We start from the raw sequence: 13,501 nt of genomic DNA on the forward strand, positions 1-13,501 counted from the left end.
TTCAAACCAGACAGAGCTTCCTCATCATGAGCCAGCCACCTGCACTACGAAGGGAGCTGCTGTGAACCACTGACTGCAAGACTAAGTATCAAGAGACCCTTCTCAGCTATGAGAGTATCTTAAGTAGGCTCCAGGCATTCCCCCAAGCTCAGTAAATTCCAACTCTTAAATGTAAGCAGTGCAACTACATGTATTTAACATATTACACATTAAAAGCATTCACAGCTAGTTCGACCTTCAGGGACGTTAGGTCTGCAGACTAAATATCCCTCATGCTTATATTCTCTTTATTACTATTCTAGAAAAACGTTAAAGTTTTCCCATTATTCTTCAAGTTTCTGGACTTAAAATGGGTATCTGCCAAGATTTATTAAAGGGAAAGCAAGATCAGATGCATTTTCCTCTGTGTCCATTTAAAATTGTCTTTATTTCAGTCATTTTAAGCAGAAACCTCTCACAGCAGTTGGGATAAGCAGGCTGTTATACCATTACACTGTTACATTCAATTGCAGAGATACATCTCACTTCATACAAATATAAGCAAAAGGTGTGTTTGTGGTGAGGTTTTTTCAAGGAACATTTCTTACATGTCTCAGTGTGCCAAGCACACTGATCTGCGCTTCTTGCATCAGAAGGCCAACTAGGAACACAGCACATCTCGCTCGTGGATCACAGGGGGAATAAATCATTGTGTCATGACAAACCTTACCTGACAGAAAAGCACATTCAATTTGCTTGAGGAATCCAACCGTTCACCTATATTCAGTATTGTCATGGGTGGGGGTCCTTAATTGCACGAAGGTACAGAGCACTACTTCTTGGATTACTTAAAACTTAACTGAGCACTACCCTCGTATCTTCATTCTTAAAATATCTGAGGCACAAGTATGTGTGTGTACTTGTTTTATTCATAATTTTTCTTGGGATACCAAATGTATTTCTAGTTCAGGTCATTCAACAAAATCATTGACCTCATTTCAAAACATCCAGTGATCCATTTTTCATTCAATGGCAATATCGAATGTTAAAAGGAACATAAAAACAAACATGCACACAATTGTACAGTTTTCATAAATGTCTATTTCATTATTTGTGGGTAGCGCATTAAACAGTTAAATACATTTAAATAATGTTTAAGTGACTGCACTAATGCAGAATTTTAACTAGATGGGTAACCAATTTAACTAGAAACCAGCTAACAAGTAACTGTCTAAATACTTCAAATACAGCTCTTGTTCTAGGTCATCCTTCCTGGGAAAAAGCCTGCTGGTCACATTGGAAATACATTTTAAGGCCAAATTCTTCTGATATCCCTTCTCTGCAGCAGTTTCTTCACCTTTTTAAGCCTCCAGTTCCAGGCCAAGACCAAGTTTATGGCCACCAGCATTGATGCTCTTTCCATCTATCAGGGCGGACAGTGTAAGCTTCACACCTGTAAGATTTTTAAGAAGCATGTTTACAACACAGTAGCTTTCATGCAACTTAACCTCTGTCATCACAAGTCCCAGTTGTAGCTCTCTTTTTATACAACTACTTTCCTCTAAAGATTTTTAGGGGAGAATACATCCATGAAATCTACTGAAAGTTAGTCCCATGATTTTTGTAAAGTTATAACATCAATATACGAAGTCTCTAATTGCTAAATACGCAAGAGCTCTCCCTTCCTGCATTAAGACATGCAAAGGAGGAGGAAATCTGTGCACAGACACTCCTACCTATAAAGGGATGGAATGAAACTAGATTTTTCAAATAAGGAACTAACCAATGGTAATACAGCCTTAACAGGTGCTTTCATACTGAAGTGGAACAAGTTAAGGTCTGGAGGGTTTCTTTACTAAATATGAAGAGCAGGAAGTATGAGGTTTTGACAATTAATCATAATTTGAAGACCTGCTATCATTCAACACAGTATGCTTGGACAAAGCAGTGCTAAAAAAGAAGACATGCTTTGCCTAGCCTAAAGCTAAGCTGTCAAACATAATACAGTCCACTCCTGCACAGATCAGTGAGGAATATATTAATACCATTAGATAAAATAGTTTGTCTTGCTTAGATAATGGTTTGATGTATAATTGAAGCTACTGTAAAATATCTACTTGGCGTTCAAACGAAAAAATATTCTGAAGGAAAAAAAGTGCATATAAATGCAGAGACCTCTATTTTTTTTTTAGGATGCATAGAAGATATATATATATGATAAAATTCACATGACAGCTCTTACCTGGCCTCAGGGTCTGGGTATAACCCACTCCAATTAGACTAGAATTGTTCACCTTTGCCTAAAAAATAAACAAAAAGCAACTGAAATGCTGCAACTGATTAGTTATTTGTTACCATTTAGAATCTAGAATAACTATGGCAACACTGCTGTTATCAGTTCAACCAGATGTTATCTGTTCTTTCAGTTCACCTGTGTTTCCTGAATTCTCTCCTTGCAGCTATGCCATCATCCTTCAACTTACAGCTGAAGCAGTAACATATTTTGAAGCAATAGCATATTTAAGAGCAGAAGGAATGTAAGGGCAGGAAGAACTGTTACTGAAACATAGTTTCATAGGTGAACTTCACCACTTCCCCTCTTTCAGAAGGCCAGAGACATTTACCACCAGTCTCCTAAAAAATGCCACATCGGAGGACTCCTCCATGTTCATATTACACAGGAATTAGTATCCTGTCAGTCACGCAGCAAACATTGGGTAATATCATCATAAAAAATATATACAAAATTATTTATCTCACTTTGCATCACTTCCTCAACAAAATCATTCCAACTTTGTAACATACAGGAAACTTTGCTGCTTATCAACTTTTAACCAGTATTGTCAGAGTTCTTACAGAATGTGAGAGTTCCCCAAAAACTGGTTTAAAAAAAATTGTGTAAACTTACAGAACCAGACACAAACATTTTTTTAAATTATGTTTTTCTAAACTGTGTTTTTCATTTTTAAGTACATTAGGATCTCCAACATAAGCACATCTGACAGTCAGATTCTATGAGACTTTGCTGTAAGCGACATGACAGAATTTAAATACTGCTGGTTTAATTATAATTGCCTGGACTGTAAGGAGTAATTCCTACAAGGTCTCCCAGCCTATTTTGTACTAATAACACAGGGATTCACAGCAACTGAAAATACACTGTACTTTGCACAACCCTTCAGGTTACAGCCATACTTACTGAAAGAGAAGCAGTGGGATCCAACTTGTATTTAGCTGCAAAGCCAAAGCGAGTGCTGTTGCTACCTGCTGTCCAAGCCAGGTTTATAGCAGTTTCAAGAGACTCACTCACTTTTTGGTAAATTGACCCACCAAATTCGGAACCATCATTGCTGCATAAATTAAGAGAAAAGTTAGCTTTCTATTTGCATAATCCACTCCAGAAGTAGTAAAAAAAGGGATTTAAAAAAAAGATTTTTATTCAAATAAGAATTTCAAAATTTGAGTTGTTTCACATTTTTTGAAAAGAGAAGGGGAGATGAACAAAGGCTTCAGGGCAAAATTAAACTACAGTAATTCATGGAAATAAAAAGGTATTTTAGAGTGCTACAGCTAATTCTCATGTTAATTGCCAAACAAAGTCCATGAACAAAATTCTAGATCAAATCCTTACAAACTGACCAATATGTGTTAATGGTTACAAAATGGGCCTCCTGCACTTATTATTGAATACATGAAACTCCTAGAGAACTGAATGACCGTTCAAAAATCTGTCACAATGTTTTACATTAGCAAACTGAAATGGAATTCTTACAGCCCGGACTCTAAAGTATTTTGTAGTTTTCTCCTATATTCCTCAATTCCATGAATTCAGAGAGATACAATCCCCATGCTTTCCCTTCAAAAGCAAAACTTCTAACTATCTAAACACACTAGAACTCCACCAATTTTATTTACTTGGATTGAAAACATCATGTTTTTCAGTAAGTCTTGATCAGATTGCTCTGGAGTAAGATCTAAAGGCAGCAAGTCTGAAGAAAGATGTCTTACACTTGTTTACATTGTTTCATGCATTATTAATCCCTGACAAGCAAGAAGATGAACCTCCACAAAAAGCCCAGTAGCAATGCTCTAGTCTTGCTCTAGAAACTACTACAGCATTAATGCAACATTAATTACTACCTCTAACAAATCTACTGCCCTTAAATTGTAATCTGATACAATTCAATATCATGGCATAGCCAGAAAAAGCATTATGATCAGTTCTGCATAACTGAAGCACTGCACTTCCAATCTGCACATACTTCAGTATCTGTACCACATATGCTGCAAGTGCTGACCAATCCCACGTGTTTCATTTTGAAAGAGAGATACAAAGTAACATTTACATTTATTTTGAGTTTCCTATTGAAAAATGCACTCCATTAATGGCCTTGTAAGCACCTCTTGATATTTCAAGCATTTTTATTTTGACTAGAAGTTAAAGAAAGCCTGCTTCTGGAAAGCTGGAGAAGTTTTCAGTACTTACACATTAGTGTGCAGTTGGAAGTCTCCAGTCTTGTAACCCACAGAGAAATTATTTCTTGTCAATTTTGATTTGGCAGTATCAAAAGTCATCTGATAACCAGCAAGCCAGCCTTCATAACCAAAGACAGCTGAACCATGGACTGCAGGCCCGGCAAAATCAAAGTCAACATCACAGCCTAGGTTTATGCATTCACGTTTATATGCTGACTTAATTTTACCACTTTTCTTTCTGAAACAGAGAAAAGAGTTATGTTAAGACAAGCATACGTGATCTTCCTCAACAATCAGCAAGATTCAAGCCCTATGAATCTACACAGCATATCTAAAAATCTTGCACATGCATCCCCTGGACCAGGCAAAAGTAGAGCCAGCCAATTCAGACCACCCAGGGCTATGGCAAGCAGGCATTTTCTGATGAATGCAGCAACAGTTTCATGTTTCCTGCAATCTTCCAGTATTTCTATCCCAGAAAATAAGCAAAGTTGTGAAATGTGCAATACTAACCCCACAGTAATGTCATGGTAAAGAGCAGAAGCCTTTAGCATTGTGATCTGCTAAGCTGGATCAATAGCAAACCATACCAAAAGCTCTGTCAATACCACAGACCAGATCAATGGACCATGGGTGCTGTCACTCCCTAAGTAAGGTAAAAACATGAACAATTCTTACCCTGTATTTGGTGAGAAAGTTGTATCAAATGTCACCTTCAGGCCTTTGGCAAGCTAATTGAAGGGGGAAGAAGATAAGATAAAGCTATAAATTCAGTTCTTACACAGAGGTAAAACCAATAAATATTTTCCTAATCTATTACCTGATCTTCAATTGCAATTTCTGTTCCCAGAGTGTTATCTGTGTTCCATTTTTCTGTAAAAGTCAGACCATACTCAGCCCACTTGTATTTGGTCTCCAAGCTTCCATTCACTTTTCCAGTGTCTGTGTTCGATGAACCAGATGTTGTGAATTCCTAAAAAGCACAGAAGATACATGTGATCCTGAAAGCATTACACGGTGTTTCCTTCAGCAAGCACCAAGATCTTCTTATTACATGGAAAAAAATTTAAGATCAGTGGACAACTTGCAGGGGAGAAGGGAGACTAGCACAGCCAAGAAGAATTAATGACTCATGCCCACATGGAGGACTCCCCACAATCCCCATCTCAACTGCAGTGTTCCTGCCATATTACAAAACGTAGAGGTGGCAAATTAACTCCAAAGTAAGACAGTAGCCACCACAAGGACCCTCCTCTAAAGCAGCAACAAGTTCTTGAAATGTAAGGTTCAGTTTGATACTCCCAGTGAGCAACTTAAAAATCAAACCAAGAGCCAAGAACACATTAGGCATGTATTACAACTCCAGTAAAATTCTGTAAGATCACATAAGCATTTTGTGATTTTGACATACACATATGTATTTTGTGATTTAGTGTATTTTTTACATTCTAGTGTGCAACTGTAAAAGGTCACAGAGTATAATCATTTTTCAAACTGGGGGTGGGGTGGGTGGTTTGGTTTTTTGTTTGGGTTGGGGTTTTAACTGTTTTTTAAAGAGTTCTTAGTCTGCCCAATGCACTAGCCTTTCGTACTAGCCATAGGCACACCTTCTACTCTTTTTCTCTGCTTCTACTACACCTATAAAACTCCTGTTGCCCTGGCACCTTGGTTCAATGACACACAGAAATAACATTTGAAGTGGGAGCTTAGCAAACAGGCTGGGTTTACAGTATGGTATGATCTGACCTGAAATTCTTCAAAGTAACTTAGAAATCAACAGTATCACTCACATTTCTTTATTAAAGCAAGTAAATGCTGATGTCTCTCACTATTTGGATTCTCACAAAGAACAGAAGGAATAGTTTCTGTGTATCACTATTCAAAAACTGAAGGTAATTAGAAGTGAAAGCCAGGTTTGCAAAAATTTTTAAAGAGCTCTTTCCAATTAAGTATTATTGCCCTTATGTTTTAAGAAGTCCATTATTTCAACTTTTTAAAACATATAAATAAACATTTTTATCTCTGTCTTCCTCCATACACATTATTTTCAAACAAACTTTCACACTCACCTTCCCCAGAAGGAAACAGATTTGAAATTGCAAGTCCTTAGGCACTCTTACTAAAAGCCCCAGGAGCACAAAGCAAACAGGACTGAGACTGTTCTTTAATGGTGGCTGATCAAATTTGACCACGTCCAAGACATTTATCTGTATGATGTTAGTGACACCATACACAGTTGCATAATTCTAGCAGATCTATTTCTTGGCAAGGGATGAGAACTACACAAATACCTTCAGCTTTAACTTCTTGCTTTGTGCCATTCCTACTGCACAGGGCCTATGTGACTGTAACCACTGGGGCAATAGCTTCAGGAGAAACAAATGATTATCTTCTTATTTCTACTTTAAAACATCTGTAGTACATATATGCCAGCAGTTTCTCCTCCTGGGAAGGACAGCTTGTAACTGATACAGGGTTCACATTAGGGCTTGGGTTTTTCAGAGAGTTTTACCAGCATAAATGGTAGTCCTCCAAAGAAACAAGCTACAGTAAGAACAACTACGTCTGTAATAGTAAGGGCTCTTGCAAACTGTGTTTCGGCTGGCATACAGACTTCTAGAAAAAACAGAGCCCATGAACCTTGTTTCTAACAGTAAGTTACAGTACTCAGGCCCCAGTTATGGGGAAAAAAATCTACCATTGTATTTTGCAAAGTCTGCAATAGAAATAGATAACAGTCACAGGGGGCACTGTTTGCATGATAAGACATCTTGCATGGAACACTACTGCAGCGCTTAAGTACCTAGAAGAGCCAAAGATTCAACATGCTTATTCAATGCCAACTTCTTCATACAAAAACCAAGATGCCAGAATTTTCCACCAAACAGTACCAAAGGTACTTCAGAAATAAAATCTGTATACTATAATTGGTATATTAAAATCCTTTATTTGTTTACCTTCACATGTAAGACCAGGGACAATTAATAAGCCCTTTTATTATAAAAAGATTACTAAACAAGGCAATATTCCTGATACATTCAGAACTTTAAGGGCTTCTGATATTATTTAACACCAGATATTTATCATTCATATAGCCTATAAAATACTTAACAGTATCTGAAATGTGCCCCTTTTAACTAAGTATCAGAACATAGCTAGAAAAAATATATAATGAATAAAAGTTACTTAAACTCACCACTCCACTTGCAGATTTTGTTTTCACATCCAGTTTCACCAACCCAAAGCCTTAATAAACAGAAGTCAAAGTTACATGATTAACTAAGGCCCTGCACATTTTTCAACAAGCTGGTCTTTCAGGCTCAGCAGTGTCCTACATAAATATGTATAAACAGCTATAGACTGACTTCAGCATACAGATGCCACAGCAGGTAAAGGAAGCCTCTCCAAAATAAGGCAGGGAAGTGCCTCTCAGTTCTGCATGAGTATATTTAACTACTAAATGATGCTTCGAAAAGGAAATACATTTTCTGTTCCTGGAATGGAACAGTTTTTATATAATAGTCAATGCCTTTTAAAGAGCTATCCCAACCCATAAACCACCTCTTTCTGCACCAAGACAAAATATCTCAAAGTAAAAAACTATAAAAGCAAAGTCACTGGGAAATACACACCCAATGGAATATAAGTAGGTTTTGTGAGAGCGTCAATTCACATTGTTATCCGGAGAGGCGAGCAACAGTTTTAGTAAAGAACCCCCACATTTCCAAAGACCAGAAAGAAAAGCACTGTGACAATGATTTAACTATGCAGCTATCTGGTATTAAAGCACTTTAAGATGTGGAAGGATTCTTTATCCCAATAGCCATTCCTCTTACTAGTCCAAAAAAGGCTACATTAGACTGTATATAACCCGTTCTATATCAACAAATGTTGCGGCACAGACAGACCAGTAAACAAAGTGCTGCTAAGTTAAACTACACTTGCTGCTGGCATTCTTGCATACTTGTACACCTCTGACATTTATGTGGCTCAAGCAGTAAGACTTAACAGCCTTCACACCAAAATAAGCCAGAAAAAGCCTTCAACAATCAGTTTGTTGGTGGTAAAGATAAAAAACACAGCACAACTTCCTCCTCCCCAAAAATACTGGCATTTGATCATTCAATTTTCCATGCAGACTTAAAAAGGCAATTCATTGCTGCACCTCAAACACCAATTATAAAAGGTATTACTCTTACCATATCCTTTATTGAAGATATCTCTGGCAGGTTTGCCAAGGTCTACATATGCTGGAGGAATCGCCATTGGAGCTGAAAGGTAAAGGGCTAATTAATAATGAACCTTCTGCCACTGCACACGTGAAAAGATGCTAGCACAATTCTTTCAAGATTCTTAAGGCAGATTCTGCTACATGAAACCAATTAATAGATATAATTGTATATTTAAAATTAACAGATATGATAGTACAGTATTCTGTGAAACGCAGGTTTTCACTGACGGTCACTGTGAACATGAGATGTTTTCTCGGCTTATGCAGAGAAGAGGCATGGCAGAGGAAAGGCATTACAAGACCATCCAGTTCTTAACTTTTCAGGTAGATTTATCCATACATCTTTGATTACCAGGAATTAACTAATAACTCACATTTCCAGAGTTGGCATAGCTACTGCCAAAAACCTGGACACTAGAAATCGAAAAACCTGTAATGCAGACAGTTATTCCCTGAAGTTCCACAAGGTCAAAGTTGACACATGTTTATGAAAACTACCTGAAAGTACCCACAAGGTTTTAAGTTTTGAAAATGTAAAGAGAGAGCATATCTGCTCTCCAACATCATTTTTGCCCCATATTTTACACAGAAGACATACAATTTTAAAAGGAAGATCTAATGCCATTAACCAGCAATCAACCTAATAACATGCAAGAGTTTAAGTTTGGGAAGTTGTCCTGTTAGTTTAAAACATCCAAGTAGGAGGAGTGTGGGGTCTGGGAGAAGAGATCTCCTTACAAGTGCCTTTCTCAGACAGGGAGCCTCTGGTAGCCCCGGTGTTAAAGCACCTGCCACTGTAGATGAGCTGTGGCCCCATGGACAGACAGCAGGCTCAGGTCTCAGGCAGGCCCCCATCACTCTCCTCCCTGGGAACACGCACTCTTATCTGCACTTCCTTCAAGCACTGTTTTCCCATGATTTCAATAGCAAGAGGCTGCTGTTACAGAGGCCCTGTATTTTAAAGTTGTGAAATATAGTAAACAGAGTACATTAATAACTCCCCCCACACTGTGGAAGAGGGGAAAATGAAACTAACTAGACAAGGACATGAAAAGGCTAAACACATGCAAACAAAAAATCTTATCTTCTCAAACTGATTGGTCACATTGGTTTAGCTGAGAGACTCAGATTAACATAATTGACTTTTTATCTTCTTGATTTTTTTTTTCTTTATAAGTAAATGAAAAAACTATCTTTAGAACTTGAAAAATAACAATGGCAGTGTTCTCACATGTTAAATTCCGAACCCTAATTTCACCTGCCATATGCGGCCAAATTGTATGAACTGCTACTAATTAAAAAAAAAAAAACACTTTAGCATCAATGGGAAGGCAGAAGACTGTTCCTTATTTTTCTACAATTCATAATGCAGATTTCCAGAGTGCCCTACTTCAGGTCCCTATTGCCCTAAGGGAATAATTTCAACTTCCTGTAAGAAAAAATATTTACACTCAGTTTCACACACATACACAGAAATTCAGAAAAACTTCTTTAGCAAAGATGTCTAAACTCTACAACCAAGTCACTATATCAGGACATCTATCACTTGCTCAAGAACAAGTCTGGTTTTCACAGAGTTAAACTAAATATTTTTTTAAGAGACATGAAAATGGCTTAAAGCATCTGACGCATAAAGAAGCTTAGCCCAAGTTCAAGTTTATAGAAGAACAGACCCTGATCCCAGTGACAAGACATTGAATGGTTCCTATTATTTATTCCATAGAAAGAAGCAGCTGGTAGACCAATTACAAGGGAGTGTGAGAACTCTCGCCTGCAGAGTTCTGCTGCACAGCACCCCTACAATTCAGCAGTTTAACATCTTACAGAGAAAGCTTAGCTACACGTTTCCTCTAATGAGTACATCTCACCTCTAACTAGCATTGCCAGAAAAATAATCATTTCTAGTTTTGGAATTTTGTATTAGCCTTTACCACAGACATGCTTTTACGGTATAAATAAACGAGCTTTTCCGTTTTGTTTTCATTGTTTCCAAACTGACTAGACAACCACTACAGACAAGAGAGTTATGCTAAGCAGAAATGTCCTGAGAAGGTAACAAACTTGTATCTGCATCAAAATTTAGAGGATTACTACAGTAAAAAGGATGCTACTGTTTTATCTGGCCTAGTTAAGCATCCTTACCACTTCAGGGAAACCAACCAGTATTTGTCAGACATTCCAGTCTACAGATACAAGTTGTGTGATAAAATGTTGAAAGAGAGTACAACTGTCACACTGCTGTTCTAATAATATACTGTATTACTGACAGGGATGGATGAGGACAAAACAGGAAACCAAGAGTTAATTTTGGATACACTAAATGCCTGATAAACCAGAGTCACCATCAGAACGCTCATTAAATGATAACAGGGCCATAAAACAATCAGCCCTGTGTCCTTCAACGTTAGGTAGGTTCGCAAATTCTTAAAATGACAAATAATTTTTTCCAACCCTATTTTGAAGCATCTTTCACTTAAAAACTACTAATTAGAAGTCACTAAACAATTAGCATCATTTAGCAACTAGAGGTTTGCTTTAAAAACTGGAAAATAATCGATTTGAAGTACAGAATATACTTGAGTCAAGTGAGAGCTCCCCCCTAATCTTTGTTTCATGCCACCATGATGAAAAAATTTTAATTAATCTCTTACTCGGGAGACACAATCAGGCTTTCTTCTGCGATAAAAAGAAAAAAGAAGTCACCCCAAGAACAGAAAAATGTATTAACATTATTGGAATTACTACATCACAGTTCTCCTTGGAGGCAGTATTTCAAAACTCTCACACTCTACAATTAAAAAATGCCACAGGCCCCTATTAGGATTTCTAACACTTTTAATATCTCAAGATATTCAAGATCAAACCAGAAACCATATCAGCCTATAATAGATTTTTTAAAAAATCTGTACTCACGCGATTTAGAAAAGCAACAACTATGCCGAAATTATCCCAGTATCCCAATAAATAGCAACTGAAAAATTAAGGTTATTTAAAAATTAATTTGTTAAAATACACCGGACACACGGTGACCTTCAGGCTTACACTGATAGCGCAGAGACCTTTAAAAAAAGCCACCTCCTTACCCTTGCATTAACCGTCTCTCTATTCACAGATTGGAGATGGACACGCAAGCCTTATATCGGCCAGGCCAATGTAGAAACTTAAAGGACAAGATCTGGAAATGGACTACGGGCTCAGGAAGCGAGGCGGGGTAGTAAAGCAGCGCCTCTCGGAGGGGAAAGGCAGCGAGGGGCGAGCGGGGATGCGGCCGCAGCGCGGGCAGGGCCGGGCAGGGCCGAGCGGCGGCCCCAGGCCGGGCGCCAGGCGCGCCGCCCGCCCCGCCGCAAGGTGAACCGACCCGCTCGGCGCGGCCATCTTGGGCATCCCGGCCTGACCCGCCCGCCCCGCCGCGCCTCGCGCAACCGAGCCCGGCCGCGGGGACAGCGGCCACGGAGAGCCCCCGCCCGCCCCGCGAACCCGGGAACGCTGGGATGAGCCCGGGGCCCCGCAACCCCGGCCCACGAGGCCCCGGACCCGCTCGACGCCAGGCGAGCCCCGCCCCCCCCCGTTGCCCCGCGGGGCCGGTAGCGGCCGGGGCCCGCACCTGCTTGTGCTGCTTGTGGCGGGCTGTCGGGGCAGGTGGGCTCGGGCCGGTCACGGGGGGTGCAGTCGTGCGGCAGACCGCGCTGCCGCAGCTCTCGGTACTGGAGGGCGAAGTGAAGGAGACACCAGTCCGCCCGCCCGCCGCTGCCGTCCCGCAGGACCCCGGTGCGCCCGGGCCGCCCATGCTGCCGCCTGCCCCGCCCGCCGCGCCACACTACCACCGGCCCCGCGGCAGCCGCCGCCGCCCGCGGCCTAGAGCTCGGCAGCCGCGGGCGGCGCCGCAGCCCCGAACCTAAAGCCGGACGGCGGCTCCGCGGCCCGGCAGGCGCTCCGGCGGGCAGCCCCGGCGGCGGCAGGGGCCTGCGGGAAGGCGGGCCGTGCAAGGAGGCGAGGCCGGGCGGGGCCGGTGCACTCGGGCGGGCGGAGGGGCTGGGGCCGCCCGCGGGGCAGGAGGAGCTGCGCAGCGGCCGCAGCGGCCGCGCCCGGGATCCTTCCGCCCCGGGGCCTGCTGGGCAACGTTCTTCTCTCCTTGGAGACGGGCGGCCGTCGGCCGTACATGCAGCAGCAGCCGCGCGCCGCTGCCCTTCCTGAGAAACTACCGGTCACTCTCTCGGAGCCCACCCGCCTCCAGGCCTGGCACACGGACTGCAGACGCACTTCAGCCGCGGAGAGCCGGGGCCTTTGTGCCGGTGGCGCTTGCCGGGCACAGCTCCTGCTCCTCTTTACAGTCCCCAGGAGCCCTTTCCTGCTCCAGGGAACAGCGCCCGCGGAGCTCGGGGCTATGACGCAGTGCCCGGCATCGCTCCGCAGGGCTGCTCGCCTTTGCTGTCCCACTGAGCACAGCGCACCTCACGCGCTCCGCTGCTGCCCCAAGGCCGCAGCCGCACAGGGACACCCGCAGGATGGCTGTCCCATTGCTGCTCTGGCAGTTCTAGTCCATCTAGCCAGGTTTCGTGCCTCCTGCAGACAAGTTACCACAGACTTTCCAAATGCCTAAGCTCCGTTTTTACCTCTTCTAGTCACCACCCTCAGACGCCCCCCATAAGAGCACAGCCTGTCTCAGGCCAAGAGAAGCAATGACCCTCAAAGTTTTCCTAGATAGTGCTGTCTATGTCTAGGATCATAAATCATAGCTGAAAACCACAGTCACACAACTATTGTGCAGCAGCCACTGCAGAGCTCTGCAGGAGGAATCACCAAGTCACCAATGCA

The 13,501-nt window shown here is 41.6% G+C and overlaps 1 protein-coding gene across 1 annotated transcript; it reads right to left on the minus strand.

Moving 5' to 3' along the window:
• Positions 1-396: 396 nt before the first annotated feature.
• Positions 397-12,476, minus strand: VDAC2 (voltage dependent anion channel 2). Its single transcript, XM_030950930.1, has 9 exons — positions 12,291-12,476; positions 8,655-8,726; positions 7,652-7,701; positions 5,276-5,428; positions 5,134-5,186; positions 4,466-4,693; positions 3,179-3,329; positions 2,222-2,279; positions 397-1,432 (listed from the first exon to the last, which is right to left on the minus strand). Exons 2-9 carry the CDS (start codon positions 8,719-8,721, stop codon positions 1,341-1,343), a joined length of 852 nt encoding a protein of 283 aa, XP_030806790.1. The 5' UTR covers positions 8,722-8,726; positions 12,291-12,476; the 3' UTR covers positions 397-1,340.
• Between the last annotated feature and the right edge of the window lie 1,025 nt (positions 12,477-13,501).

Source organism: Camarhynchus parvulus, chromosome 6 (genome assembly GCF_901933205.1).
Source record: "Camarhynchus parvulus chromosome 6, STF_HiC, whole genome shotgun sequence".
NCBI lineage: Eukaryota > Metazoa > Chordata > Aves > Passeriformes > Thraupidae > Camarhynchus > Camarhynchus parvulus.